Source organism: Cetorhinus maximus, unplaced genomic scaffold (assembly GCF_964194155.1).
Source record: "Cetorhinus maximus unplaced genomic scaffold, sCetMax3.hap1.1 HAP1_SCAFFOLD_480, whole genome shotgun sequence".
NCBI classification, from domain to species: domain Eukaryota; kingdom Metazoa; phylum Chordata; class Chondrichthyes; order Lamniformes; family Cetorhinidae; genus Cetorhinus; species Cetorhinus maximus.
This window is the reverse complement of record NW_027596422.1, coordinates 99,072-125,872: the sequence shown is the minus strand read 5'-3', so window position 1 is coordinate 125,872 and position 26,801 is coordinate 99,072. Positions and strand designations below refer to the sequence as shown.

The 26,801-nt window shown below is 47.7% G+C and overlaps 2 protein-coding genes across 4 annotated transcripts in view; one reads left to right on the top strand and one right to left on the bottom strand.

Annotated features, from left to right (window-relative positions):
- Positions 1-329: 329 nt before the first annotated feature.
- The window catches only part of LOC144673803 (EVI5-like protein), a 113,292-nt gene continuing 86,820 nt past the window's right edge, over positions 330-26,801 (bottom strand). Inside the window, exons 6-8 of one of the 3 annotated variants that reach the window (XR_013574426.1) lie at positions 26,209-26,334; positions 12,322-12,504; positions 330-4,592 (exon numbers count right to left, since the gene is read on the bottom strand). Coding sequence is in view for 1 of the 3 variants with exons in the window: in XM_078535460.1 (XP_078391586.1) it covers positions 13,243-13,269; positions 26,209-26,334 (153 nt within the window). In the remaining 2 variants the exon portion in view is untranslated. Of the gene's footprint in view, positions 4,593-12,321; positions 12,505-12,781; positions 13,270-26,208; positions 26,335-26,801 lie in introns of those variants that run through there. The other 2 variants (XR_013574427.1, XM_078535460.1) reach the window with 2 other exon arrangements.
- LOC144673804 (zona pellucida sperm-binding protein 3-like) lies at positions 2,792-3,435 on the top strand (the record flags this gene model as incomplete). The annotated part of the gene is made up of 3 exons (XM_078535461.1): positions 2,792-2,912; positions 3,004-3,181; positions 3,268-3,435. Coding segments are annotated over 3 exons (441 nt in total), but the record flags the coding sequence as incomplete, so codon positions are not given.

The following is a 26,801-nucleotide window of genomic DNA, read 5'->3' as shown; positions in this document are numbered from 1 at the left end:
GATGTGGTCTCCTCTACATTGGGGAGTTCAAATGCAGACTGGGTGACTGCTTTGCGGACACCTCCGTTCAGTCCACAAGTATCACCCTGAGCTTCCTGTTGCTGGTCATTTCAATTCCCACCTTGCTCTCACTCTGACCTTTCTGTCCTTGACCTGCTACAGTTTTCCAATGAAGCTCAACACAAGCTCGAGGAACAGCACGTCATCTTTCGACTGGACACTCGACAGCCTTCTGGACTCAGCACTGAGGCCAACACTTTTAGATCAGACCCTCTGTCTTCATTTTGTTTTTTTTGCTGGTTTGTTTGGGTCTCGTTTCTTTCTTTATTCCTTCATGTTACATTCAGACGGTTGCTATGCAGCCATTAACACCACATCTGGACACATCTTCTGTTTCTTTCCTTTCCCAATTACCACTGCCTTTGGCTTTTGTTCCATGAAACCTTTTATCCTTTAATCTCTCTTGCCCTCCTCCCTATCACACACCTTCCCTCCTGTTCTTCCACACCTCTCCCCGACCACTTGCTCAAAACCTATTACATTTCGAAACTTCCTGGGATTTATTACAAGTTGTTGTTGTTGTTGTAGCAGTGTGAGAGTCTCCATTTCCCACCACTCCATTTATCAGTCTGCACGCCAAGCTCCCTGGGTCAGTGTGGGCAGTGCCCACCAGTCATCCTCATGGATCAATGAACAAAACCACGTGAGATGATTGGATTAATGGTGCCTTCAACATGAGAACTTGTGGAGCTGAATTCAGTCAGGTGACACCAGAGCAACTCAGAGTGATTCCCATTGGTCCAAATAAAATCGGCCCTCCTGGTAATAAACCCGTGAGTTCTGTCATTGGTGGAGATTGTGGAGATTGGGGCTGTTTAATTGGTTCAACGTTGCTGCTTCTGGTCTCATTGGTGTCAGGTGAGTGCAGCTGGTGTGTATAAAAGGTGCTGCTTGGTGGCTGAAGGGATGGTGAGTTGTTTGGTATCATGGGGGATTTTGTAGTGAGGGCTTTGTTCCCAGTGCTGGTGTTAGTTGGAGCTGTTTGTGGCTCTGATACTTGGCAACAGTTTCTAGGCCAGAGTCAAAGCCACCCCTGTGCCTCAGACAGTCTCTCCTCCTGGGCCTCCCTTTGGTTCCCATTTCCGTGTGTCTGAGGGTGGAAGTGTGTCTCCACTGCAGACTGTGATGGTGCAGTGTGGAGAGGACAAGCTGCTGCTCAGGGTCCAGCTGGATTTATTTGGAACCTGGCACCTGATCAAAGCTGCTGACCTGACCCCGGGGACAGCAGGTTGTTGGCCAACCAGGATCTACTCTCAGAACCACACTGTCCTCTTTGACTATGGATTCCAAGAGTGTGGCAGCAGGTTGCAGGTAATGGGAATCCTCAGCTCTTGCTCTAAGCTCGAAGTAGTTTATTCCCCACTCTTCATTCCAACACTGGGTGAGATGTCAATGATATTGAGGAGATATATCTCCTGCTTTATAAAACTACAAATTAGCATTCTAGTCTGTTATGTACTTTACTTTAACTGGTTCCTGAGTCTCTCCAACGTATGACATCAGCCCCATTGGTCTTGAACTTTCTCTTTGGATCCTCCAAGCTTTTCCTTTTGTTGTTTTGAGGATTTTCATCTCTATTCCCCTCATTCAGATCAATTCAACTGGAAACTTCAGTTTCAGTCCAGTTAAATCCAATTTGATTGTCTCTTAAATGAAGAAAATGGAATAAGAATTAAGTCCTCTTTGACTGAAAAGTAACTCCACACTTCCCAGTTTCCCTGCCATTGGAATAAATGGGGCCCTGGCTTCAAACTGTTCTATTTCCATGCTTCATGTTATTGTCCACTTGTGGCTCCTTTTACTGTTAACTGAAGCTGTCCTTTTGTTGAGAGACTTCCCGATTAATGGACCCTGATCTTGTGCGCATGATCTCTCTCCTTCGATAAGGGCTGAGGTTACAAAGCAACAAATAATCAGATGAGGCCATACGGCCCCTCGAGCCTGTTCCCCAATCTCCCCACAACATATTCTTTGATGCCCCAAAGTAAATCCATCTGTCTAAAATATACTCAATAACTGAGCATTCACAGCTCTCTGGGGGAGTGAAGTCACAAAATGCATGACCTACAGGATGTTCTGGCAGTGTTACATGTAGGACTGAGCACGCTACTGCCGACAGTAATTTAAGGCCCATGATCCAGACCCAGGGTCGGTTTGCTGCTGAACACAAATGTGGGTAGACCAAGCTGTACCTGTGAAAATAATTCTAGTTAATGAAGACTTAGTTAAGCTACAGGAGACAATGGAGACTTCTTCAAAACAGAGCATTCTCTGAACACCCTCAAACTGGGATAGAATTCCCAAGATTCTTTCCTCACTGAATGAAGAAATTCCCTGGTACGTTAATCGTAAACGACTGGCGCCTGACCTGAACTGACAGCCCCTAATAGTAAACTCTCCAGTGATGGGGTAGCAGTCTCTTCACACTGACCCTGTCAATCCCCCTCACAACTGTTTTCAGGGGATGGGATGACTTCATTGTTAACCCCTGTGTAGAACATTCTCATTTCAGAACAGTTCTTCATTCCTTAACCTGATTTTTTCAGATGATTGGAGATTTCCTCATCTACACCACCCACCTGAACCACACCCCAGAGTATTATGGATCTGTCATTGTGAGAACGAATGGAGCTGTCGTTCCCATTGAGTCGTTATTTGAGGTGAGAATCTTTACTCGCTTTGTCAATAAGATCTACAGCTGCTGGTGGTCTCTGAAGATGTCCTAAAATGACTCCCCTGCCTTTCCAGGAAGGGCAATGTGAGCAGTGACCCCATCAAGCCCACCTGGATCCCATTCAGCTCCACCAAGTCTGGAGAAGGGCATCTGTCATTCTCTCTGCGCCTAATGAATGGTATGTGATGGGTGGATGGGGAGTGATTTCCTGTAGTCACTCACTGGGAGTTATAGCCACTGTCTCTAACCCTTGCCTTCTTGTACTTCAGGTGACTGGCTTACAGAGCGCACTTCGACTGTCTACTACCTGGGTGAGCTCATTCACATTGAGGCCTCTGTTTCAATGACCAACCACATGCCCCTGAAGCTCTACATTGACCGCTGTGTAGCTACATTGAGCCCAGACAAGGACTCCACCCCGAGATACAGCTTCATTGACCACAATGGGTAAGGAGCTCTCTGCTTTCTCCAGCTGGTCCCATCTCAATGGCTTCACTTGATTCACTTCCTGTCCCTTTTTAATCTTTCTTCAGTTGCCTCCTGGACAGCAAAGCTGAGGACTCCTTTTCAACCTTTGTGTTGCCAAGAGACGAGCAGGAGCTGGACAAGCTCCGGTTTGACCTGGATGCGTTCCGTTTCCTTGGAGATGACCGTTCCTTGGTAAGAGGAAGCTGATCATTGGGGTCTCCATGTTGGGAGGGAGTCACTGAATCATGACTTGTGTTGAATGTGTCCCTCAGATTTTCATCACCTGTCACCTGAAAGTTGCTCCAGTGGATCAGAGGGATTCCAGGAACAAAGCTTGTACTTTCCAGATGGTGCAGAATGTGTCAGTTCCCCCTCTCTCTCCCTCAGGGATATGTTGTGTGGGGATGTGATGCACAACCTGGTTGATGGGCTCTTTCTCTTGTTTAGCTGGACCCCATTGGAGGAATCGAGCATTGACATTTGTGCCTGTTGCCATGTGGGTAACTGTGGTGCCACAAGGGAGTTGTGGTTAGGTCCCAGAGGAAGGAGAGATCTTGAACCTGAAGCTGGTGGGACATTGATCCTCTAGATGTTGGACGTCCCCCTTTCCCCTCTCTAACTGGAATGTTTGATGTTGCAGAGAGTGAAGCTGGATTGAAGTGGGAGGGTGAGGCCTCACTTGGAGCCCTGCTCATTCTGGATACTGATGTGACCAAGATGGCAACAGAGTCCCTGAATGAGGCTGAGCGAAGGATGCAGGAGAGGTCTCCAGGTGGTGAGTTGGCCGACTGCTGGTTTCCATTTCCCCCTTTGTGTTTCCTTCACTAACCATTAGTTTCTCATTGCTTTGTAGGTGTGGAGTCTGAGGTGGTCCTGATCGTGGCCCTGACTGTGACAGCTGTCTCCCTGATCTCTGCTTCATTCTGGAGGTTATTAGCTATGAGGAGAGGTTGGAGAAACTCGGATTGTTCTCACTAGAGCGACGGAGATTGAGGGGCGACTTGATAGAAGTTTACAAAATTATGAGTGGCATGGACAGAGTAGATAGTCAGAAGCTTTTTCCCAGGGTGGAAGAGTCAATTACTTGGGGACATAGATTTAAGGTGAGAGGAGAAAACTATAGAGATGTGCGGGGCAAGTTTTTTTACACAGGGTAGTGAGCGTCTGGAATTCGCTGCCAGAGGAGGTGGTGGAAGCAGGTACGATAGTGGTGTTTAAGAGGCAGCTTGACAAATACATGAATAGGATGGGAATAGAGGGATGTGGACCCAGAAGTGCAAAATGTTTTAGTTGACGGGCAATATGATCGCGCAGGCTTGGAGGGCCGAAGGGCCTGTTCCTGTGCTGTACTTTTCTTTGTTCTTTTCTTTGTTCATTGCTGGCCTTGCTCCTGTACAGGAAACACAAGCAAACTCAGGTCAAACAGTGATCGATGATCATTAAAATGATCAATAAAGCAGAGACTCCTTCTACCTTGTGTCAGGGAGCTGAATGGTCTATGCATTCTCCTTGTTAGTTAAATATCTCCATGGACCTAATGACTGGTGTTAGTCTATCCAAGCACAGAACTAGGCCTCCTGAATGATGGGTTTACTGAAGGTTGAGAGAAGCAGGAATTGCTCATTTTTTTTCTGGGTGCTTCAGACCCCAGGCTAGGTATCTATAGCCACCCAGTGTGGGGGAGGGGGTGTGAGCAGGCCTGGCATGTGGGGGAGGGGATGTGAGCAGATCTGGGACCTCCTTGTGGACCTGTTCCTGAGCCTGACTGGTGTGGGTGTTTACTCAGGCTGCCTCACTCTCTTCCATGGTGATGTTCACCCCCTGGAGAGGGGGCTCACTGTATTGGAGTGTTTGAGGTTTGCTGTCATCAGTGGTGCCAGAAGGACCGAGTGGATGATCCATCTCAGCCTCCTCCTGAGGTCTCCAGCATCAGATGCCAGTCTTCAGCCGAGTTGATTCACTCCTCATGATATCAAGAAATGGCTGAAGGCCCTGGATCTGCATCTGCACTGGCCCTTACAATATTCCAGCAATAGTACTGAAGGCTTGTGCTCCAGAACTTGCCGTTCCCCTGTTCAAGCTGTTCCAGTGCGACTACAACACTGGCATCACCCAGCAAAGTGGAAAATTGCCCAGATGTGACCTGTCCACATAAAAAGCAGGACAAATCCAACCCGACCAATTCCTGCCCCATCAGTCGACTCTCGATCATCAGCAAAGTGATGGAAGGGGTTGTCACAAGTGCTGCTTGATAGCACTGTCGCTGCTCACTAACACTCAGTTTGGGTTCTGCCAGGGCCACTCAGCTCCTGACCTCATCACAGCCTTGGTCCTCAGGGCAGTGTCCAAACCCCAACCATCTTCAGCTGCTTCATCAAAGACCTTCCCTTCATCATAAGGTCAAAAATGGGGATGTTCACTGATGATTGCACAATATTCAGCATCATTCAGGACTCCTCAGATACTGAAGCAGCCCATGTCCAAATACAACAAAACCTGGGCAATATCCAGGCTTGGGCTGACAAGTGGCAAGTAACATTCGTGCCACATGAGTACCAGGCAATGAACACTTCCCACCAGAGAGAATCTAACCATCTCCCTTTGAAATTTAATGGCATTACCACCACTGAATTCCCCACTATCAACATCCTGTGGGTTACCATTGACCTGAAACTGAACTGGGCGAGCCACATAAATACTGTGGCTAAAAGGGCAGGTCAGAAGCCATGAATCCTGCAGTGAGTATTTCACCTCCTGATTCCATTAAGCCTGTCCACCATCTACAAGTCAGGAGTGTGATGGAATAATCTCCCCTTGACTAGACAAGTACAGCTCCAACAACATTCGAGAAACTTGACACCATCCAGGGCAAAGCAGCCCACTTGACTGGCACCCCATGCACAATCATTCGCTCCCTCCATCACCAATACACAGTGCACAAGATGCTCTGCAGAAACTCACCAAGGCTCCTAGAACAGCACCTTCAAAATCCACGACCACTACCATCTAGAAGAACAAGGGCAGCAGATAAATAGGAACACAACCAACTGGAAGTTCCCTGTTAAGCCACTCACCATCTGACTTGGAAATATATCGCCGTTCCTTCACTGTCACTGGGTCCAAATCCTGGAACTCCCTCCCGAACAGCAGTGTGGGTGTACCTACACCACAGGGACTGCAGTGGTTCAAGAGGGTAGCTCACCACCACCTTCACAAGGGCAATGAGGGACGGGCCATAAACGCTGGCTGAGCCAGTGATGCCCAAACCTCATGAATGAACAAAGTATTTTGTTTCTGTTTTCATGGTAGACGACACGAACAACATCCCAATAATAGTGGAAGGTCAAGGGGCTACAGGGAGCAGGGGTCTTAAAACAACCACTATCACGAAAGAAAGAGTAATGGGAATACTAATGGGACTTAAAGCTGACAAGTCCCCTGGACCTGATGGCCTGCATTCTAGGGTCCTATAAGAAGTGGCTGCAGAGAGAGTTTATGCATGGGCTGTCATCTTACAAAATTCCACAGGTTCTGGAGATGTAATGAAGTCAGGAGCTGAGAGTCCCTGGCGAAATCCATACTGGGCATCAATGAGCAGGTTATTGCTCAGCAAGTGCTGCTTGATAGCACTGTTGATGACTCCTTCCATTGCTTTACTGATGATCGAGAGTGGACTGATGGGGCGGTAATTGGCTGGGTTGGATTGCCCTGCTTTTTGCGTACAGGACATACACGGGCAATTTTCCACATAGCCGGGTAGATGCCAGTGTTGAGCTGTACTGGAACAGCTTGGCTAGGGGTATGGCAAGTTCAGGAGCACAAGTCTTCAGTACTATTGCTGAAATATTGTCAGGGCCCATAGCCTTTGCAGTATCCAGGGTCTTCATCTGTTTCATGATATCACGTGGAGTGAATCGAATTGGCTGGAGACGGGCATCTGTGATGCTGGGGACTTCCGGAGGAGGCTGAGGTGGATCATCCACTCAGCACTTGTGGCTGAAAGTTGTTGCAAATGCTTCAGCCTTATCTTTTTCACTGATGTGCTGGGCTCCCCCATCATTGAGGATGGGGATATTTATGGAGCTGCCTCCTCCAGTGAGTTGTTTAATTGTCCACCACCATTCACAACTAGATGTGGCAGGACTGCAGAGCTTAGATCTCATCCGTTGGTTGTGGGATTGCTTAGCTCTGTCTATCACTTGCTGCTGATGCTGGTTGGTACACAAATAGTCCTGTGTTATAGATTTACCAAGTTGACACCTCATTTTTAGGTATACCTGGTGTTGCTCCTGGCATGCCCTCCTGCACTCTTCATTGAACCAGGGCTGATCCCCTGGCTTGATGATGATGGTAGAGTGGGGGATATGCAGGGCCATGAGGTTACAGGTTGTGTTCGAGTACAATTCTGCAGCTTCTGATGGCTCACAGCGCCTCATGGAAGCCCAGTCTTGATTTGTTAGATCTGTTTGAAATCTATCCCATTTAGCACAGTGGTAGCGCCACACAACACGATGGAGGGTATCCTCAATGTGAAGGCAGGACTTGGTCTCCACAATGACTGTGCAATGGTCACTCCTACCGATACTGTCATGGACAGATGCATCTGCGACAGGCAGGTGGGTGAGGATGAAGTCAATCATTTTTTTTCCCTCACCACCTGCCCCAGACCCAGTCTAGAAGCTATGTCAATTAGGACTCAGCCAGCTCAGTCAGTGGTTGTGCAACCGAGCCACTCTTAGTGATGGACATTGAAGTCCCCACCCAGAGTACATTCTGCGCCCTTGTCACCCTTAGTGCTTCCGTCAATTGGTGTTCGGTATGGAGGAGCGCTAATTCTTCAGCTGAGGAAGGACGGTACGTGGTAATCAGAAGGAGGTTTCCTTCTTGTTTGACCTGATACCATGAGACTTCATGGGGTCCAGAGTCGACACTCCCTCCCGACAGTATAGCACTGTGCGGCCACCTTTGCTGGGATGATGACGGTGGTTTCTGGGACCTGATCTGTGAGGTATGATTCCATTGCTTCACTAGTCTGTGAGACAGCTTTTGGCACTAGCCCCCAGATGATAGTTAGGAGGACTTTGCAGTGTTGACAAGGCTGAGTTTGCCGTTGTCTTTTCCGGTGCCATGGAGAATGCTGGGTGGTCAGCAGAATTAGTTCATTTTCAAGTTGGCTAATGGTCACTAGAGGAGTGTCCCAGGGACCCGTGCTGGAATCTCAACTACTTACAATCCATATGAGCAACTTGGATGAAGGGACCGAGATTATTGACAAATTTGCATCCAATACAAGGATAGGTGGGAAAGCAAATTGCCAGGACACACAGGTCGGGATTTTCCAGCACCACCTGTCACCAGGATCTTCCGGTCCCGCCAAAAGTTAATGGAACTTTGGCTGACCTGCCCCATCCCCTGTGATGGGCACTGCCACATGGGGCCGGAAAATCACGGCAAAGGGATATCGATGGGTTAAGGGAGTCGGCCGATATTTCAGAGATGGATAAAAATGTGGGAAAACGTGAGGTTATCCACTTTTGCAGGAAGAACAGAATAGCAGAATATTATTGAAATGCAGAGAGACTGCAGAATGCTGCAGTACAGAGGGAACTGGGTGTCCCTCATACATGAAACTCCAAAAGTTAGCATGCAAGTCCAGGCAGGAATTAGGAAGGCAAGTTGAATGCTGGGCTTCATTACAAGGGGGACAGAGTGTAAAAGTAGGGACGTCTTGTTACAATTGTACAGGGCTTTGGTGAGACCACTCCGACTGCACCGCGGACAGATTTAGGCACCTTACTCAATGACAAATACACTTACATTGGAGCCAATTCAGAGAAGGTTCACCAGGTTGACCCCTGGGGTGAAGGGGATTGTTTATAAGAAAAGTTTGGGCAGATTGAGGGTATAAACATTGAAGTTTTGAAGAATGTGAGCTGACCGCATTGAAACATATAAGATACTGAGGAAGATTGACAGGGTAAATATTGAGCAGTTGTTTCTCCTGGCTGGGAAATCTTGAAACATGGGGGCACTGACTCAGGATAAGGGGCCCATCATTTACAACTGAAATATGGAGACATTTCTTCACTGAGAGTTGTGAATCTGTGGAATTCTCTACCCCAGAGGGGGAGTGGATGCTCCATCATTGAATATAGTTAACGCTGAGAAAGAACAGATTTTGGATCTCAGGGAATCGGGGGATATGTGGAGTGAGAGCAGCAAAGAGCTCCCAGAATGAGAGCTGCTGAAACATAGGATTGAACCAGGGAGCTTCAGATCCTCAATCTAACACTGTCCCAACTGAGCTATTTCAGCCACCATTTTGCTGTGTTTTTGTGCCATTCTTTTAGAAGAAAATATAACCCCACCTGCTGGAATTCTCCCTCCTGCTCATTCCTCATTTCGTGGCACTGCAACCTGACCAGGGCGTTTCATCTCTCCTCTCTTACACCCAATCACACACCTTCCCTTTTCTTCATTTTATCACCCTCCCCTCGCCTAAAGCCCATCACATTTCAAACTTTTCCCACTCCTCATCAAAACTTATCTGCCTGAAACTGCAACTCTCTTTCTCTCTACACACCCGCTGTCACACCCGCTGAGAATTTCCAACATCTTCTCTCTTCATTAAAAACAATTCTCTCTTACTCCATATCAGAAACACAATGGACATTATGCAAAATAAGTTCCCTCTCACATTCCCTCTCAACTTGTTTGCTTTAAAACTTTGCATTTTTATTCTTCTGAAATTGTCTCAAATTAAACACTAAACTCCTGACATGGACCCATGCATCCATTTAGCACGGATGGACGATCAGTTCACAGACATTTCACTATTAATCTGCTGCTGTTAATTGTTGCCAAGGGCCTTTAAATTAGGCAGAGGGTGATGACATCATACAGACACACTTGGCCACCATATCAGAAAGCTCCCAGAGTGTAATCTCCGATCTAGCGCTTTGAAAGGTTGGAATTATTGATGTAAACTTGGAAATGTTTGACTTCACAGGCTGGGATTGCCTCAATCTCTCCCTACACTAGTCTTCCTCCCGAGCTGTTTGTGTTTGAGCTATCCCACTCGATTTGGGGCAGGATAGTGGGGGAAATCCAGGCCCAGGACAAAGAGACAAAACCTGAAAATCAGAGCCAGGTCATTGAGGAGAGAAGTTAGGAAACACTTCATCACACAAAGGGTGGGAGAAGGGTAGAACTCGATCCCACTATACAATCACAGAGACAAGCTCAATTAATCATTTAAAACCTGAGATTGAAGGAGCTTTGGTGGACCAGGGAACTCAGGGAGATGGGGACAAGGCAGGTAAATAGTGTTAGGATTCACATCAGCCATAATCTCATTGAATAGTGAAACTCATGTTGCTACGTTTCAATGTTTTTCCTGTAGCTTTGATGTGGATCATTTCGAAACAATGGACTCTTCTGATGTCATACAGTCCTCGTGTTATGATGTCATGAAGATAAATAAATTACAGCAGAGCCTTGGTAGCGGAGAGAGTTTTGTTTGAGACGGCAGCAAGCCCTTTGCTTAAGGATTTGTAATTGAAATACAGGACAGGGCATTGGTGAGACCACATCTCGAATACTGTGTGCAGTTTTGGTCTCCTTATTTAAGGAAGAATTAAGTATGTTGGAGGTGTTTCAGAGGAGGTTTACTAGATTGATACCTGGAATGAGCAGATTGTCTTATGAGGATAGGCTGGACAGGCTGGGCTTGTTTCCACTGGAGTTTAGAGGAGTGAGGGGTGACCTGATTGAAGTCTATAAGATCCTGAATGGTCTTGACAAGACGGAATTAGAAAGCATGTTTCCTCTAGTGGGTGAGTCAGAACTAGCGGCAACTGTTTTAAAATGAGGGGTCACCCTTATCAGACAGAGATGAGAGTTGTGCGACTTTGGAACTCTGCGTCAGAAAGTGGTGGAAGTGGGGTCATTGAATATTTTTAAGAAAGATTCTTGTCAGGCAACAGAATCAAAGGTTATCAGCGGTAGGTGGGAACGTAGAAGTCGAAACACAAACAGATCAGCCCTACTGTTATTGAACGGCAGAGCAGACTCGAGGGGCCGAATGGCCTACATCTGCTCCTATTTCGTATGTTCATAAGTCAGCAATGGAAAAGAAAGCTAGACAGCATATGAACATCAGGAATAGTGTTGTAAATGATGATGATGAACAATGTCTACACTACCGGCTCAGTATGGTGCACCAAATATCCTATCCTGCCTCATTGGACGAACAATGGAAGAAGTCAGGGAAATTGTACACCACAGAGACAAAGAAACTTTTATACATCCCGAGGCGTCCCACTCAAACCAGACCCAAGTCCTGTCTCCAGTTCCGGTTGCTAAGAAACAACAGAAAGATTCAGCTGCTGGAGACGGTAACAGAGAAAAGGCACCAGTTACCAGATCGGTGGAACTTGGACCGAACACCAAGGTTGGCACAAAAAACAAACCCAACTGGCGGCTGTGAAGAAGAAGGTGAGAGGGAGGTGAAGGGTGAACTGAGGAGGCAAGGGTCACAGTGTCAGGAGGAGGTGGTCACTCAGTGGGATCGGAGGTCAAGATCCAGTGTATAGACCGTCCACTCTCTTTCACTCCTCAAACTCTTCCACTAGGTATTAGTTCCGGAGCAGCATTCACAGAAACCTTGAGAACAAGCCACTTGTCATCGTGACTAGGATTTGCCATTTGATCATTGTCCAGACTGCCATTGACACTCACTCCTTAAGAAATGCACACTTAACCCGTTCTCACACTCTCTGCAGCTGCTGCCCAATCTCCAGATTTTTCTCCAATCTTGGAAGATATTGCTGTCTCTCACCTATGCTGTCACCCCTCCCACTGATCCTTATTTGAAACCCTCTAATCTCCCGCCCTGTCTCTCACAGCACCGGGACCCCATTCATCAAAGTCACAGAGAACAGCTAGTGTGACAGCAACAATTACTGACATCAGAACCTGGATGTGTGAGAACTTTCTCCAAACCGTCCTCGGTTAAATTAAAGACAGCCTGTTTGGTTCCTGCCAGGACTCGTGTTTCTGGTTTTCACCCATCAGCCTCTCTGACTGCTGGGCCTGACTGCTTGGAATTATGCACCTACCTGAAGCAGAGCTCTGTTTCCTGTTGTGTATCCACAGTTACTTTTAATAATGAAATGTGTCCATCTGCAGGAACGACTGGATCAGGTAAGTGAGGAAAACCAAAGGCTGAAGACAGCGATCACCAGAACGACTGAAGAACTGAACCAGATCAGGACGAAGCTTCAGGAAGAAGTTTTGGGAACCTGAAAATTCAATTTTAGCCTCGTTTAAAAGTTGCCTCATTAACTTTGTCTCCAGATTGTTTCGAAATTCTAAATTGTATATTCACCAAGACTCGGGAACTCCAACCAAGTCACAGCCCGAGCTCCCTCCGTTTGATTTCACTGAGTAGTGAGGTTTATGGTGTGTCATTGGTGAAAGAATTTGTTTTGTAATTTCAAATCTCTCACTCTCATAAGATTGTTCTGGAGAAAATGTTCCAGCGAATACATTTCAAGACAAGAAGCACAAAGAAATTCTGGGGTTAGCTATTTCGTGACTTTTAGTTTAAATGATTTTTACACAGCAACAAGAACTGGAACTGCCCAGCTCTTTCCAATCTGAACTACATGCAAAGAAGGAGGTGTCTCAGAAGGTGGGCGATTTGCAGGGGGGCGTCGCTGACTTGAAAGAAAAGGTATAAATCCCACCCAAAGTGCAACAATGTCCAGTGATTTCCACTGGCCTTATATTGTGTGCTTCTTAACCTCGTAGTAGTTTCATTTGAGGGATCATCATCCCAAATGGCTGCTGTAAGCAGGGAGTTTGTATTAATATTACACTCTGCCCCTATTCCTTTTATTCAGGAGTCTTGTCCATCTTTTCAGGTGTCCTCAGTCTTTGCATCTTGGAGTGTATGTGGTACAATGGAGTATGTTAGACTCAGTCCCATAAAGGGTTAACTGTAATAGTCTGTGATGTCAGAGAAGGAAGTGACTTTCTCATGTGATGTGAGATTCTGGGACAATCTGAAGTGAAAGGAAAACAAGTATGGTCAGAAGCTTGTAAGAACGTTCTCCTTAATCTGTGAATATGTGAAAATAAATGTTAGCGTCTTTATAGCTAGCAGTCTTCACAATTCACTGAAACTGCTCCAGCCCAACAGCACAATCATATAGTGCACAGTTTGTCTTTGATGATGTGGAACTGGAGCATGTTCTTTGTAACAAGCTGAACATTCCCTGTAATGTCGGACTGGCTGGTTAATGTACACTGTGCAGCTGAACATTCCCAGTAATGTCGGACTGGCTGGTTAATGTACACTGTGCAGCTGAACAGTCCCTGTAATGTCAGACTGGCTGGTTAATGGACACTGTGCAGCTGAACAGTCCCTGTAATGTCAGACTGGCTGGTTAATGTACACTGTGCAGCTGAACAGTCCCTGTAATGTCAGACTGGCTGGTTAATGTATACTGTGCAGCTGAACATTCCCTGTAATGTCAGACTGGCTGGTTAATGTACACTGTGCAGCTGAACATTCCCTGTAATGTCGGACTGGCTGGTTAATGTACACTGTGCAGCTCAACATTCCCAGTAATGTCGGACTGGCTGGTTAATGTACACTGTGCAGCTGAACATTCCCTGTAATGTCGGACTGGCTGGTTAATGTACACTGTGCAGCTGAACAGTCCCTGTAATGTCAGACTGGCTGGTTAATGTACACTGTGCAGCTGAACATTCCCTGTAATGTCAGACTGGCTGGTTAATGTACACTGTGCAGCTGAACAGTCCCAGTAATGTCGGACTGGCTGGTTAATGTACACTGTGCAGCTGAACATTCCCTGTAATGTCGGACTGGCTGGTTAATGTACACTGTGCAGATGAACATTCCCTGTAATGTCAGACTGGCTGGTTAATTTACACCGTGCAGCTGAACATTCCCTGTAATGTCAGACTGGCTGGTTAATGTACACTGTGCAGCTGAACATTTCCTGTAATGTCGGACTGGCTGGTTAATGTACACTGTGCAGCTGAACAGTCCCTGTAATGTCAGACTGGCTGGTTAATGGACACTGTGCAGCTGAACATTCCCTGTAATGTCGGACTGGCTGGTTAATCTACACTGGGCAGCTGAACAGTCCCTGTAATGTCAGACTGGCTGGTTAATGGACACTGTGCAGCTGAACATTCCCTGTAATGTCGGACTGGCTGGTTAATCTACACTGTGCAGCTGAACAGTCCCTGTAATGTCGGACTGACTATTTTTTGGAAAAATATACTTTATTCATAAAATATCTGGAACAACATTCCAAACCACTTCAAAATCACCATCACAAAGGTACAATCAGATTCAGCTTTTACAACATGTATCACCAGGTGCATAAGTACAAACAATGAATATTACAATCATTTGCAGACATTCATTTGAGCTGTACAGCCCGAGGGGATTTAAACATTTCCCAGTCCCTCGGTGCCCTGGCAGAAAGGTCTTAGACAGTGACCCTTCCCCATTGCGCCTTTGTGGCAGCTGCCCCAAGCTTTAGTGCGTCCCTCAGCACGTAGTCCTGGACTTTGGAATGTGCCAGTCTGCAACACTCGGTCGGGGACAACTCTTTGCGCTGGAAGACCAACAAGTTTCGGGCAGACCAAAGAGCGTCTTTCACCGAGTTGATGATCCTCCAGCTGCAGTTGATGTTTGTCTCGGTGTGTGTCCCTGGGAACAGCCCGTAGAGCACAGAGTCCTGTGTCACAGAACTGCTCAGGACGAACCTCGACAGCAACCACTGCATCTCTCTCCAGACCTTCTTTGCAAAGGCACAATCTACAAGGAGGTGAACAACGGTCTCTTCGCCACCACAGCCACCTCGAGGGCAACGTGCAGAGTGGGTGAGACTCCTGGCGTGTAGGAAGGATCTGACGGGGAGGGCCTTTCTCACCACCAGCCAAGTCACGTCTTGGTGCTTGTTGGAAAGTTCTGGCGTTGAGGCATTCTGCCAAATAACAGTCTGCTCGGGAAACCATCCCACAGGGTCCACCCTCTCCTTTTCCCGCAGGGCCTCTAAGACGTTACGTGCCGACCACTGCCTGATGGACTTGTGGTCATAGGTGTTTCTCTGCATAAATTTTTCCACCAGGGACAGGTGGTACGGCACGGTCCAACTACTTGGAGCGTTCCGCGGCAGCGTGGCCAGACCCATCCTTCGCAACACCGGGGACAGGTAGAACCTCAGCACGTAGTGACACTTGGTGTTTGCGTACTGACGGTCTACGCACCGCTTGATGCAGCCACACACAAAGTTGGCCATCAGTATGAGGGCGATGTTGGGCACGTTTTTTCCCCCTTTATCTAGAGGCTTGTACATCGCGTCCTTGCAGACACGATCCATTTACGACCTCCAGATAAAGTTAAAGGTGGCTCGGGTGATCGCCATCGTGCAGGTGTCTGGAATGGGCCAGACCTGTGCCACGTACAGCAACAGCGAGAGTGCCTCACACCTGATGACCAGGTCCTTACCCGCAATGGAGAGGGAGCGTCGCTCCCACATGCCCAGTTTTCATTTCACCATAGACACTCGCACCTTCCAGTTTCTAACGCATGCCCCGGTCCCTCCGAACCATATCCCCAGCACCTTCAAGCTGTCAGCTCTGACGGTGTAGGGGACAAAGGATCGGTCAGCCCAGTTCCCAAAGAACATGGCCACGCTCTTCCCACGATTTACCTTGGCTTCCGAGGCCAGTTCGAACTGGTCGCAGATGTGGATCAGTCTGCGCACCGACAGCGGATCCGAGCAGAAGACGGCGACATCGTCCATGTACAGGGAGGCTTTTATCTGAGTGCCTCCACTGCCTGGGATCGTCACTCCTCTTATGCCCGGATCCTTCCTGATGCACTCAGCAAAGGGTTCTATGCAACACACAAACAGGACAGGGGAGAGAGGACAGCCCTGCCTGACTCCAGATTTAATCGGAAAGCTATCTGTTTCCCACCCATTGATTGAGACTGCGCTACTGATGTTAGTGTAGAGCAGTTGGATCCAATTTCAAATTCCCTCCCCAAACTACAGTTTGGAGAGCACATCCACCATGTAGGTGTGCGATATTCTGTCAAAGGCCTTCTCCTGATCCAAGACCTCCGTGATAGAGGACAGGAAGGACTGGGAGGCCGTGCTGTCTGTGGGCTTCACGTCATACAATCTGGCATAAAAGGATTTGCTGATCCTCAAAATGTCGGACTGCGATGACTTTACTGAGCCGTCTTCTTCCTTCAGGCTGCTGATCACAGAGCTCTCTCTGTGTACCTTTTGGAAGAAGAAACGTGAGCACGTCTCATCCTGCTCCACGGAGCGGACTCTGGAACGGAAGATGATCTTGGAGGCCTCCGAGGCAAAGAGCGAGGCTTGCTGGCTCTTCACCTCTTGGAGTTCCTCCTTGACATCGACCCCCATCGACTGCAGCCGGAGCAGATTCTGCATCTTTTTCTGGAGTCGAGACATTTCCCTCTGTTCCTTTCTAGCTTTCTGGGTGCCTTTGAGGATGAAAAACCTCTTGATGTTTCCCTTGATCACTTCCGACCAGTGTGTCAGGGACTCAAAGAGGGGTTTCACGGTTCTCCAACCTTTGAAAACCCTCTTGAGCTCCTCAATGTTCTCTGGGGTCAGCAGTTGCACGTTTAGCTTCCATGCCCCCCTGCCCACCCTCTGGTCTTCCTTTAAGTGACAGTCAGCCAGTAGGAGGCAGTGGTCAGAGAAGAACACTGGCTTGACATCGGTGGATCTGACTGCGAACGCTCGGGACACAAACAGCAAATATATCCTGGAACGGATGGACCCGTCTGGCCGCGACCAGGTGTATCTACGCTGCGCTCCGTCTGCAGGGTTGCTGAAGACGTTGTGCAGCTTGGCATCCTTAACTGTTTCCATCAGGGATCTGGACGTAGCGTCCAATCTGCTGTCGGCCCTGCTGGATCGTCCAGCCACATCGATGATGCAGTTGAAGTCACCGCCCAGAATGACCGGCCTGGAGGTCGCCAGCAGCAGTGGGACTTGCTGAAAAACCTCCAGCCGCTCGGCCTTTTGTGCCGGGGTGTACACGTTAATTAACCGGAGTGGAGCATTCTTGTACATGACGTCTGCTACGAGGAGGCGCCCGCCCACCACCTCCTTAACCTCGGAGACGGTGAAGTTGCCTCCCCGCAGCAGAATACCCAAGCCGGAGGAACGAGAGTCGTTTCCTCCCGACCAGCTGCTACTTCCCCCTGCTGATTTTCCACTGCTTCCTCCTCCTCCATTGATTCGCTCTCCTGAGGAGTGGGAGGTTCAGGGGGCAGTGCTGTTGATCGGCTGTCTGTTGCCTCAATCTTTTCCTCCACCTTGTCTCTCTCTGTGTCCTCCTTTGTCCCGTTGTTCTCACTGGGGGCCATGGTGGTTGGAGTGTTGCAAGTGTCCTTGGTAGTAGTGACATGAAGCATTTCCCTGCTTCCCCCTCGTTGGCTTTGGCTGCCCGTGCATAAGTGAGGCAGCATTTGGGGCAGGTCCTGTAGAGTTGAGCTGCCTCGCCACCCAGGTTGCAGCATTTAGTCTGTTTGCAGTCCTTTGTCTGGTGCCCTTCCTGTTTGCAGTTCTTGCAGAGGGAGGCGCTGCAGTTGGCCGCTGCATGAGCAGACTTGCCACATGAGCAACAAAGTTTGGGTTGCCCAGCGTAGACAAGGTAACCACCGCTTCCCCCGATAGCAAATCTGGAAGGAGGGTGGAAGGTGGCTCCCTGACCATCGGTCTTGAGCGTGACCTTAAACTGGCGTTTGCCTGTCCAGATCCCCAAATCGTCTCTAACCTCGGTGCAGCTCCCCACCTTGTCGAAGTACCTGGTGAGGAAGGTGAGCACGTCGATGACAGGGACGTGGGGGTTGTAGAGATGCACCGTCACCACACGGTCCCGTTGCAACGGCAGAGCAAAGAGCGGCTCCACCGTCAGGATCTTCATCTCCGGCTGGTCTCTCTTCTCCTCAAACACCTTCAGGAACTTGACGCAGGCAGCAACATTCCTGAAGCTCACGTCGAAATATCCAGCGCTGGGGAAGTGCTGCAGGGAGTAGATCTCCGCAGCTTCAAATCCACACGCCTTCAACAGGATCCTCCTGGTGAAGAAGGCCCGATCCATAGGTTCTCCTCCTTCGCTGTCCTTCACCATGACTCAGACGGTGTTTGATACCCCATGGTATGGGGTTCGATTGGTTATAGCATTTGCTTCACGACCTTGCCCTGGCAGAACCACGATCATGGTCTCTCCCCTGCCAGGTAAGTAAGGGTTATGTTGGGCACGTTTTTCCCCCCTCATCTAGAGGCTTGTACATCGCGTCCCTGTGAACATGATCCATTTTGTAGTGCATTTCCACAGCACATCACTTCAGATTCAGGCTAGTGGTGAAAATCTGAAGAGTTTCATGCATTGCTAATTACAGAGACGCCTAATAGGTCACAATGTTCTGTAACTGCTCCCAGACATGCTACACCACAACGTAGCAATTTAAAGCCTTTTATTCTGCACTGGTAAACTGAAAGGAAGCAGAAATATCCAGATGCCAACTATGGTACATGGCCAATAAGACGTAAAGCTCCATCAAGCACTCACTTTGATTAGACAAGTACAAGAGGGCAAGAGAACAGGCTGCACTCCATTAGCTGCACTGTTCACTTCTGAACATTTAATTCAGTGTCTTAATTAGTTTCATTCATATTCAGGTATCACAGTTTAAGCAACTCCCTCTGTGCACTACAGAAAACTCCAGATTAAGCGTTCTGTTACCCTACATGGTGTAAGAAATCTAAAGCCTCTCTCTGCAATCCTACCCCCAAAAAAATGATCTGTACACGCAACACGCCTACCTTCAACTTTCATCCCCTTCCTGTTTTAGATAAAATTCAAAACAACCTGACCACGTGTTAAATCCTGCCAGGATTGGGTGCTGAGTGGTTACTCTCCCCATTGGGTAACCATGTGATCCTGCTGGCTTCTGCAGCCAATGCTCGTTTAACCAAAGTGGAGCCGGCCAAGGGGGCCACGTGCGCGAGAGACTGAGCGAAGGGGGAGTGTGGACCTGCCATGGTGCATTCCACAAAGCAGCGGGGAGTGACGTCACAGGACAGCAAGGCACTTCCTTAAACTCGGAGTCAGGAAACGACCAATTTCAATCGGGGTGCGTGCAACAGTCACAATAATAATCCAAGCATTGGCACAGAGCAGGTCTAGAGGCATTCATTAAAGTTAATGACTTAAACATTTTACTCAATAGATTGTAAAAGAGGTAATCGAGGATTTTTTCTTCAGTCATGGATGGGCAGCTGAAAGCTGCTGCTTACAATCCCTGCGCGGTGTGGGAACTTCAGGACATGATTCTTGGGGGGGCCACGGGTGGAGGAGGAGTTCCAGCTGCTTGAGCTCGAGCCCAGGTTTTCCAAGCTTGAGGGGCTGCAGTCACTGCGGAGCATGAGGGAGGATGAGAATTCCCAGGATCATACGTTCCAGGAGGTGATCACGACACAGGCAGTGAGAGATCAGGACTGGAGACGGGCGGCCATCAGGAAGAGGCAGGAAGTGGAGACTTCGGGGTGTGCGCCGCTCTCAAACTGGGACTTGGGATTGGAGACTGCTGGGAGTGACGATACCTTAAAGAGGTGCAGTCAGATCATGGCACCAGAGGGCAAGGGACAGCAAAGTGTAGAAATGCAGTTGTCATAGGAGATTCTATAGTTAGGGGGACAGACCAGGTTTCGTCATCATGAGTTCCACATGCTGTGCCGTCTCCCTGGTGCCAGGGAAAAGTACATCACACAGAGGAGACAGAACACTCTGCAAAGGGAAGGGAGGGAGTCACAAGTTGTGGCACATATCAGTGTCACCAAGTAGAGGGGGCAGATATTGAGGTTCTATGGTCAGATTTTCAGAAGCTAGGGAAGATGTTGGAAAGTATGACCCTGAGGGTACCATCACAGAATTAATCTCTGGATTGCTCCCAGTGCCAGGCGCTGGTGACAGTAGAGATAGGAAGATAGGGAGGATCAGTACGTGGCTTGAAGCATGGTGCAGGAGGGACGGCTTGGGACATTGGGACCGGTACTGGGGCAGGAGGAACCTAGTCAAAAAGGGACAGGTGCACCTCAACAGGACTGGGACCATTGCCCTGATGGGAAGTTCACTCGTGTGGTTGGGGAGGATTTAAACTAAATTGGCAGGTGGATGGGCACCAGCGTATAGAAACAGAAAAGATGAATAAGGTGCATAAATGGAGTGTTGGACTGTACCAGAGAATGGGGTATTTCCCTATTAGGAGAGCACGATGAAGCAGGAATACAAAGACAGGTTTGCGATGCATGTATGTAAATGCACAAAGTTGAGATATTTTGGTGAATAAGGTTGGTGAGCTACAAGCACAAACAGCCGTGTAGGAATATGATGTGGTGGCAACAAGAGAAACATGGCTCAAAAATGCTGAGGACTGGGCACTCAATATACATGGATATAAAATGCTCAGGAAAGACAGGGAAGGAAAACAAGGGAGGTGGAGTGGCAGTACTGATTATGGAAGACATTGTAGAATTAGAAAGAAAGGATATCCTTCACAGGGCAAGGGCAGAACCGATTTGATTCAAGTTGAGAAGCAACAAGGGTACAGATCACGCTACTGGGGCTATTCTGAAGGTGCCCAAAAAGAGAGAGAGATAGAGGATTAAATCTGCAGGGAAATCACAGAGATATACATGAACTATCGTGTAGTGATACTAGGGAGCTTCAATTACCCAAATATCAACTGGGATAATGCTGGAGTAAAGGGTAAAGAGGGGAAGGAATTTCTGACATGTGAACAGGAGAACTTCCTTGGCCAGTATGTTCTTGGCCTGACCAGGATGGTTGCAGGGGAGGCGATGGCGCAGTGGTATAGTCGTCGGACTAACAATCCGGAGACCCAGGTCAGTGCTCTGGGGACCCAGGTTCGAATCCCGCCACAGCATACGGGATTCAATAAAAATGTCTAACGATGACCATCAAACCCATCTGATTCACTAATCATCGCCCTCCCTTAGCTTAGTTGAACACCACTTGGAGGAAGCACTGAGGGCGGCATGGGCCAGAATGTACTCTGGGTGGGGGAATTCAATTTCCATTACCAAGTGTGGCTGACCAAGCCTTAAAGGACATGGGTGCTAGACTGCGTCTTCTGCAGGTGGTGAAGGAACCAACAAGAGGGAAAAACATACTTGATCTCATCCTCACCAACCTGCCTGCCGCAGATGCATCTGTCCATGACAGTGTCGGTAGGAGTGACTACTGCACAGTCGACGTCCCATCTCCATCATGTTGTGTGGCACTGTCACTGTGCTAAATGGGATAGGTTTCGAACAGATCTAGCTGGGCATCCATGAGAGGCTGTGGGCTATCAGCAGCAACAGAATTGTACTCAACCACAATCCATAACCTCATTGCTTGACATATCCCCCACTCTACCATTGCCATCAAGAACATCATTCAATGAAGAGTGCAGGAGGGCATGCCAGGAGCAGCACCAGGCAGACCTAAAAATGAGGTGTTGACCTGGTGAAGCTATAACACAGGACTACCTGCATGCCAAGCAGCAAGTGATAGCTAAATGATCCCATAACCAACAGATCTAAGCTCTGCAGGCCTGCCACAACCAGAATGATGGGGGACAATTAAACAACTCACTGGAGGCAGCAGCTCCACAAATATCCCATCCTCAATGATGGGGGAGCTCAGTCACACCAGTGCAAAAGATAAGCTTGTGGCCGTCAGCCAGAACTGCCGAGTGGATGGTCCATCTCGGCCTCCTCCAGAGGTCCCCAGCATCACAGATGCCAGTCTTCAGCCAATTTGAATCACTCCATATGATATCAAGAAATGGCTGAAGGCACTGGATACTGCAAAGACTATGGGCCCTGACAATATTTCAGCAATAGTACTGAAGACGTGTGCTCCAGAACTTGCCGCACCCCTAGCCAAGCTTTTCCAGTACAGCTACAACACCGGCATCTAACCGGCTATGTGGAAAATTGCCCAGGTATGGCCTGTACACAAAAAGCAGGACAAAGCCAACCCGGCCAATTATCGCCCCATCAGTCTACTCTCCATCATCAGTAAAGTAATGAAAGGGGTCATCAAAAGTGCAATCAAGCGGCACTTGTTTAACAATAACCTGCTCACTGACACCACTCAGCTCCTGACCTCATTACAGCCTTGGTTCAAACATGGACAAAAGAGCTGAACTCCCGAGGTGAGGTGAGAGTGACTGCCCTTGACATCAAGGCCACATTTGACCGAGTGTGGCATCAAGGAGCACTAGCAAAACTCGAGTCAGTGGGAATCAGGGGAAAACTCTCCACTGGTTGGAGTCATACCTAGCATAAAGGAAGATGGTTGAGGTTGTTGGAGGTCAATCATCTCAGCTCCAGGACATCACTGCAGGAGTTCCTCAGGGTAGTGTCCTCAGCCCAACCATGTTCAGCTACTTTATCAATGATCTTCCTTCCATCATAAGATCAGAAGTGGGGATATTCGCTGAAGATTGCACAATGTTCAGCACCATTCGTGACTCCTCAGATACTGAAGCACTCCATGTCCAAATGCAGCAAGACCTGAACAATATCCAGGCTTGGGTTGACAAGTGGCAAGTAACATTTGTGCCACACAAGTGCCAGGAAATGACCATCTCCAACGAGAGAGAGTCTAACCATCGCCCCTTGATGTTCAATGGCATTACCATCACTGAATCCCCCAATTTCAACATCCTGGGGGGGGTTACCATTGACCAGAAACTGAACTGTTCTAGCCATATAAATACTGTGGCTACAAGAGCAGGTTAGAGGCTAGGAATCCTGCAGTGAGTAACTCACCTCATGACTCCTCAAAGCCTGTTCACCATCCACAGGGCACAAGTCAGGAGTGTGATGGAATACTCCCCACTTGCCTGGATGAGTGCAAGCTGCAAAACACTCGAGAAGCTTGACACCATCCAGGACAAAGCATCCTGCTTGATTGGCACCATATCCACAAACATTCACTCCGTCCACCACGACACACAGTAGCGCCACTGCGTACCATCTACAAGATACACTGCAGGAATTCACCAAGGCTCCTTAGACAGTACCTTCCAAGCTCACAATCACTGCCGTCTAGAAGGACAAGGGCAGCAGATAGATGGGAACACCATCACCTGGAAGTTCCCCTCCAAGTCACTCACTATCCTGACTTGGAAATATATCGCCGTTCCTTCACTGTCGCTGGGACAAAATCCTGGAACTCCCTCCCTAACAGCACTGTGGGTGTACCTACACCACATGGACTGCAGCAGTTCAAGAAGGCAGCTCACTACCACCTTCTCAAGGGCAACTAGGGATAGGCAATAAATGCTGGCCCAGCTAGCGAAGCCCACATCCCGTGAATTAATTTTTTTTAAAAAATCTGGTGCTGGGAAATGAGGCAGGCCAAGTGGACTAAATGTCTCTGGGGGAACACTTGAGCAAGAGTGATCATCATATCGTAAGATTTAGACTAGTAATGCAAAAGACCAAGAAGCAATGTAAGGTAGAACATCTAAATTGAAAGAGGCTATTTTCAATGGGATCAGAAGGGATTCAGCCAAGGCAAAATGGAACCAAAGAAAGACAGAAAGAACTGTAACAGAACGATGGGTGATCTTTCAGCAAGAGATGCTTCAGGCACAGACTTTGTACATTCCAACAGGAGGGAAAGGCACAGGAACCAAAACCCAGGCTCCTTGGAAGACAAGAGATATAGAGAAAACGAAGAAACAAAAAAGGAAGGAGGGTGTATGATGCATGTCAAGTGAATTCTTCAAGCAAGAAACAGATCAAATACAATAGGTTAAGGGGAAGTGAAGAGGAAAATATGACTGACAAAGAGAGAGTATGAGAATAGAATGGCAGTCAACGTAAAAGGGAACCCAAAAATCTTCCAGTAGCACATAAATAGTCACCGGGTAGGAGATGGAGTGGGTCCGAAAGGCACTAAGGGTGATGTATGCTCAGAGGCACAGGGTAAGGCTAGAATACTTAATGAGTACTTTGCATTAGTGTTTATGAAAGAAGAGGAAGCTGACAAAATATTGGTAGAGGTAACGAATGGGGTGAAAATTGAGAGACAGGAGGTATCGCATAGGCTGACTACATTTTGAGTCGATAAGTCATCTGATCTGGACGGCTTGCACCCCAGGTTGCTAAAGGAAGTGGAGGTGGAGATAGAGAAAGGGCTTGCCATAATTTTCCAATCATCCCTTAATATGGGTGAGGTGCCAGAGAATTGGAGTGTGGCAAATGTGACACCCTTAGTGGAGAAAGGCAAGGTCAGTCCTGACAACTGCAGGCCAGTCAATTCAACATCAGTTATGAGGAGGGTTTTAGTGACTGAAGGCACTTGGAGATGTTTGGGTTAATTAAGTTCCAGCACAGATTTGCAAAAGGCAGATTGTGCTCGACAAACTAACGGAATTCTTTGAAGTAACAGAGATGGTTGATGAAGGGAATGCAATGGTTTGTCAGCTATATGGGTTTTAAGAAAACCTTTGACAAAAGTACCAGATAAAAGACTGGTTAACAAAATTGTGATGCATGGAATAAGAGGGTCAGTGTCTAATTGGATAAAAAGTGTCTTAAGGTCAGAAAAAACTGATCCTTATTAGCTGATAGTGCAAGGACTAGGGGGCACAGGTTTAAGGTTTTGGCTAAGATATGCGGGGAAACGAGAGGAAGAGCTTTTGTACACAGTGAGTGGTCATGACCTAGAAAACTCTGCTCACAAGTGTGGTTAAAACAGGGACAATGAACTATTTCAAAAAGGAAATTGGACGAGCATTTGAAGGAAAAAAACTTGCAGGGTTTGGGGAATAGAGCGGGGGAATGGGACTGAGTGCTCCACGGACAGTCAGCATAGACTAGATGGGCCAAATTAACTCCTCCTGTGCCGTAAATTGACTCTATGGCTCTTGTAAATAACTGGGAGTTATCAATTCAGTCTTGTAATCCTACCCTGCTGCGGGCTTGAAAGGATAAATTTGTTAGGAAGAAAACAGAAGTCAATTGCCCCGTACATCCATTCTGTGGTGCACCGCATTACAGTAATTTTACATCTAATCTCATTTAGGAGTTCAGATTTCTAACATAGCTTGCAATCACTTCCAGGCATTCATTATTCATTATTTCCTCCTACTAAACATTGGCAAGACTGAAGCCATTGTTTCTGGTCCATGCTCCAAACTCCATCCCTCACCCTGGCAACAGTCTCAGAATAAGCCAGTCTTGTTCACAGCTTTGGTGTCACATGCAGTGAACTTCCAGCCTCTCATTCCTGCATCACTAAGACCACCTATCTCCACCTCTGCAACATTGCCCGACTTCACCCCCAACTCAGCTCATCTGCTTTGGAAAGCCTCATTGATGCCTTCACTAACTCTAGAATTGACTATCCCAACCCACTCCTGGCTGCTCTCCCACGTTCCACCCACCGTAAACTTGAGGTCATCTAAAATTCTGCTGCCTGCCTCTCAACTCACGCCAAGTCCCGTTTCCCTATCACCCCTGTCCTCGCTGACCTGAACCTTGACTGTAAAATTCTCACCCTTCGTGGTCTCGTCCCTCTCTACCTCTGCAATGTCTTCCAACCCCACAGCCCTCAGATATCTGTCTTCATCTAATTCCCTTGTGCGTTCCTGATTTTAATGCTCTGCCGTTGGTGGCCAGACCTTCAGTTGCCTCAGCTCCAAGTTCTGGAATTCCCTCTTTACACTTCGCTGCTTCTGAACTTGGCTTTCCTCCTTTAAAATGCTACTTGAAAAATACCTCCAAGCTTTTGTGAGTGAGCAAGGATTGCTCAGTTTACTCCAAGTGTTTCTCTCTCAATTCTCTCGAATGCAACGCCTGGCTTTGTAGGAATCAGCTGGTTACCTGTATTAAGTACTCAAACTGGTAGATGCAGAGTCCCAGCTCTGCCATACTGGGTTTGAAGAGCTCCCGCAATCGATATTCTTGCATCAAACGCACAAACACACAAAAGGCTTCTTCCTCGGGCATCTATAAAAGGAAAGAGAAATTTGCTGCAGGCGAGGCACCGGGAAAACGTGCAAACAATTTCATTTCTGCACAGGCTCAAATTAAACCATAAGGCTATTGGCTAAAGAGCAGCGATTATTGAGGAAGATTTCATTGTCAAAGAAGCAAATACAGAAGGTGTAAAAGAAGCTTCCAGCTCTTTACACAATCCCTTGGAAGAGCTGTGGGAAATAGTTATGGCGAGAATAAAATGTGGGTTTTAAATTCTTCCCCTGAGGCTATTCTGTTACTCTATTTGAAATGGGATTACTAGGTCTACAAGATTGCTATAACATTTAACAGAATAAACACCTGGAGCACTCACAGGGCTCCTAGAATGAGATTTTTAAAAGATCCACATAAAACTGGTTGTTACATCCTGACAATGTCAATGAATAAATATTCGACTACTCTTTGACAGCATTTCAGTTTTATGATGGTGTAGTTCA